This window comes from Myotis lucifugus, unplaced genomic scaffold, assembly GCF_000147115.1.
Source record: "Myotis lucifugus unplaced genomic scaffold, Myoluc2.0 scaffold_151, whole genome shotgun sequence".
NCBI lineage: Eukaryota > Metazoa > Chordata > Mammalia > Chiroptera > Vespertilionidae > Myotis > Myotis lucifugus.
The window spans coordinates 2332471-2337170 of NW_005871199.1; the positions used below are offsets into that span (position 1 = coordinate 2332471).

A 4700-nucleotide genomic window follows, 5' to 3' on the forward strand; every position below is an offset into this window, starting at 1 on the left:
CTATCCCATTGCGGAGGACTTGCATTCCACTCGGGGCCTCAGTTTTGCTATCTCTATGATGGGCTGGGTCACCTCCCCTCTGGCCACACTGACTCCTATGCCAACCTTGACGGGGAACCCTTCACAGTTCTGGCTTCCTTCCTCAAGAAAGGCTGTCCCACAGCTACTCCAAGCCCTGGCCTTGCGGGTTGAGGGAAAGGGACTGAGTCCAAAGGTACAGAACCTACCTCCGCGGCTCTCGCTGTCGGCTGGCTTCACCTGGATTGGTCTGTTCATCTAAAGGAGAGAAGAGAAGGCAAGTGCTGGGGACCTCCCTGGACACCCAGCCTCCCCCCCCCCCCCGCCCCCCAAGGCCAGGACCTGCCGAGAGGCAAGAGGGAGGAAACCAGGCCTGGGAGGGCTCTCCAGCCCTCTAACTTGCTGACGGGAAGGGAGGGATGGGCCTAATCTTATTCAGGATTAGGACCAGAGGGGAAGGAGCGGATGTCGAGAAGGATGCTCATGGGCACAGCACCAGGCTCAGGTAAGGCCCCCGACGACTCGGCCAGGGACAGGTGCTGCTCTCCTCAGCGGAACGGGGCTGCCCACAGGCCCTGGTCCTGAGACAGAGCCCGGCCAACGGGCTGGTCCACAGGAGCTGTCGCACTTCCACACCCGAGCAACAGAGGCCACCCATCAGAGCCCCAACGACGACGCTACACTGAGGGGGACCCCACAGATGCCCCAACTTCCTCCTGACCCCTAGAGGAGTGTCTGCCTCTCTTCCTGCCCCCCCTACACCTCTTGACCCCAGGGGGAAGGCATTCGGGCAGCACAAAGGGAGCAGATGCCCAGTCTCCGTGGCAACGGGAGAATGCGCGCCATGGCAACCGCCCACTCAGCCTGATTTATCCGTCCCCGTCGCCCTGGCGACCGTGGTGACGTCATCACTTCTGCTGCTCCGCTCACCGTAGAAGGCGTGGGGAGGGGGGTGGGAACAGGGTATGCTGAGGGTGGAGGATTGGGTGGGGGCTGAGAGGTGGGGGAGGGGCCCAGGAGGAGGGAGGGAGGCTTGCCGAGCTGGCCCCGCGGGGTCCATGCTGCCCCTCCTCCCTCCTCCTCCTGATCAAACCCCTGGTGTCTCACAGCCGGACAGCTCGGGAGGGGGGTGCTGTCCCGCGCCCTTCCAGATGCACCTTGTGCCCGGAGTCCGCCAGAGCTCTCCCCTCTCCCTCTCCGCAGTGGCTCCCTTTTGTTCAGCGGAAATGCACACCCCCCCCCCCCCCCCCAGTTCCACTCCCGGGGTCTTGTCGGGGACAGGACTTGGGAATGACTCCTGCAGGTTGGTTTCCTTAGCTGAGGGCGGGGGGGCATCGTGGGGGACCAGCGAGGGAGGGGCAGGGCTCAGTCCTCCCCGTCTGCGCATATTTTGCTAATGAGGACTTTGACCAATGGGGACACACCTGGTCACCCCACTCATCTGATGGCAGGGCAGGCCTAGTTCCGGCGATCAAAAATAAGTTAACAACAAAAATCTGATTCATCTACGTTCTGAGGGTGGGGCTGAAGGGACCCTCAGGGCGGCTCTGGGCTTGGAGGACTGGCCCTGCCACCCAACCGCTGGGTGACCTTGGACAAGTCCTTTCTCTCCTCTGGGCCTCCGTCTCCTCATCAGCAGAACAACCTGCTCAGGCGGTCGTGGGCCAGGCCCCTCAGCTAAAGTATTCAAGCCCGGGGAACCGTGTACCCTCACCTACCAAAGAGCAGGGCCGAAGCAACAGTCCCCCCGCCCCACACTGGGCCGTCTTCCCGGGTATCCCAGTCTGTCTGGCTGGGCCCTGCTGGCCAGGGACTCCCGGCCCTGGATCAAATCTAAGCCCCACCTCAGCGGGTAGTCCTGCCCCGCCCCGCCCCCACCCCTGGATCTGAGAGCAGCTGGTTGGGGAGGAGGGTCACACAAATCCTCGGCCGGATCTCCTCCAGCTTTATCCTCCACCAATCTGGGATTATCCGTCTGCGGTCCCATCTCCTCAGGAGAGAGGGAGAGAGGGAGTGTGTGTGCACAGCCAGGGCTGGGGTCAGACGCTCAGGCTCCTGGTCTTGCACCTCCTGGTCCTGTACTGTCACCCAAGCGATCAGGAAGTCCCTCACAGGCCCCTCAGCAGGCAGACCACACACACACACACACACACACACACACGCACGCACACGCACACACGCGCACACACACACGAATCAGAGCCAGGGTGGCAGCGTCCGGGAATTCTCATGCTTGCACTGACCCCTTCCCAGCAGGCCCCTGGGGATTTGCTGCTCTAGTTGGGGCTGGGGAACCTGGGGCCAGAGAGAGAGGATGCCCCTCCCTGCACAGGCACAGAAATAGCACATCAATACACATCCACGCTGAGGTGGACCCGCACAAAGGCGCACCCGGGTGTGCAGACCGCAGCACAGACCACACGTCAGAAGCTCCCACAGTCCCTCCCAGCAGCCTCCCTGGTGGCCCCCAGTGCCCCGTCGCCAGCCTCCTCCTCTCGGCCGGCACTTCCTGTGGGAAAGTGAGTCTTTGTTAGCTCAGCTCAGGCACACCTGCCCCCTCCCCTGAGTCCAGCTGGGCTCTGTTTACCTAGCAACCCAGCCCTGGGTGCCTCTCTCCCCTGGCTACCACCGCCAGGTGATAAGGCCTCCTCGGCGCCTCCCAGAGAAGAAGGGGCTATTTATACTCCAACCGAGAGGACTGAGAACCCCTCACCATGGCGGTCACTTGTCAGACCCCACTTCCTCTCTCTCCCGAGGGCGCAGGCCTGGCGCCCGCCACTCCTGGCCGCAGACTTGTGCCTGGCGTCCCAGACCACACGCAGGTCCTTCCATGGGACCTCAGTCCACTGCCCAACAGAAGCTGACCGGGGCCCATGTCCCCAGAGTGGGATTTTGGCCCAAGTAGAGGAGGAAAGGCAGGCCAGGGGGAGCCCCTCGCACCCACCTCCAGGAGGCCGCACCCCGCTCCCAGGAGGAATCTGGGCACCTGTGGCAGAGCCACTCCTGGGGACTCTTAGGGGAGAGAAAGGAAATGGGGCTCGGCAGCCAGAGGCCCAGCCCCTGTCTCTCTCTGGGCAGCTCGAAGCACCACCTAATATGGTGGCAGCTCCCTGGTTCTGGAGTGACAAGGTGGGGAGAAAGGAGAGAAGACCATGAGCCCCTTAGAAAAGACCCTGCGCTAGGAGGGCGTGGGGATTGGACAGCAGGAAGGACTTCCCAGCACAATTGTGCAAGAGCTGGCACACACACACACACACACACACACACACTGTCAATGCTGCCAGGATGGCCAGGGGCAGAGAAAAGACCTGGCGACACAAAGGGTCAGGACATCTGCTCCCTAGACCGCCCTGGTCTGCTCCCCCAGCCTCCAGCATGGGGGCCCGTTGGAGGACAGGACCCCTCATTTCCTGCTGGAGGCTCTGCCAGGCCCCTCTGCATCCTGCCTTCCGGGGCAAGGGCCAACCTGGAGAAGTCGGCGTCTCCTGGGAGCCCGGGGGAGGCTAGACAATCATTAACTGGGTGCCCTTCTCCCTCCCCTCTCACCTGGGCCTGTTTCCCCTCCACACCCAGGATGGAGCCCTGCCTGAGCCACGCAGGCAGCTGGAGGGGACAGTCTCCCCTCCTCTCCCCTCTCCCTTGCCCCTCTGTCTCCGCAGGGGCTCTGAGAGACTGAGAGACGGGGAGATGACAGGAAAAGAGACCAACAGCCGTGGAGTGAAAACTGTGGGTTTGTCAGGGGGCTCCAGAGAGAAAAGGGGGCGGAAGGAAAGTTGCCATGTAGCGCGATAGGAACCAGGCTTCCCAGGGCTGCGTGGGCCCATCCCACACACCTGGCCTGTTGGCTGCCACACACGCGTGCTTGTGTGCGCACACGTGCTCCTGGGATTCCAAGCCTGCTCACACACATGCACAGACCTGAACTCTGTAAGCAGTGGCTGTTCTGGGCTGCCTCGCCACCCACAGAGATCAGAGAGCCGGTGACAGCAGGGAGCTGGCCGTGGATTTGCTGTCCTAGCGAGACTCAGGGTTGAGGGCCACAGAGGGCTGGTCACAGACCCTGGAGGGTTGGGAGTTGGAAGTGGTTGAAGCAGTTCTAATCTTCCTAGGGGCCCCCCACCCTCTTTCCCCCACCTGTTTTGTCTATTTCCTTCCTAGGAAGAGATGGAGAATCAGTCCGCACTCCGTGCCCTACAGGAGGAGGAGTAGAGGCAGGGACAGGTGTGTCTCCAGCACCCACACGGTGCTCAGCAGGTGTTGGCTAAAAGGATGGAGGGAGGGAGCTTTCGGAAAGTATTTCTGGGTTCACTGCGCTAGTGACAACAGAAGCAGCTAGAGAGCAAAAGTGAACGCTCACCGTCCTCCCCATAATGTGTGTGTGTGTGTGTGTGTGTGTGTGTGTGTGTGTGTGTGGGGGGGGGGGGGGGGGCGGTCTGAGATTCTTCACTCCTGCCCCTGCCAGCCCAGGCCTGGGACAAGCTGCAAGGCTGGCTGACAGGAGGGGACAGAGAGTTCTGTTCTTGCAGGAGCGAGGCCACACTTGGTGGGGCAGGGCCTGAGCCTCCACTGTGGTGGCTGCCTGGACCCGCCCAGGCCCGGCTCCGCCCTGATGCCCTGTGGCCCTGCTCCCTCGCTCTCCTCTCCTTGGAAGACATGGAGTGAGCCTGTCCGAGTTCAGAAGC

At 62.3% G+C, this 4700-nt stretch overlaps 1 protein-coding gene across 1 annotated transcript in view; it reads right to left on the minus strand.

Moving 5' to 3' along the window:
• Nucleotides 1-4700, minus strand: part of CELF3 (CUGBP Elav-like family member 3) — a 10903-nt gene that overhangs the window by 4327 nt on the left and 1876 nt on the right. Inside the window, exon 3 of the mRNA XM_023759312.1 lies at nucleotides 228-276. Within this exon, the coding sequence (XP_023615080.1) occupies nucleotides 228-276 (49 nt within the window). The remainder of the gene's footprint in view (nucleotides 1-227; nucleotides 277-4700) is intronic.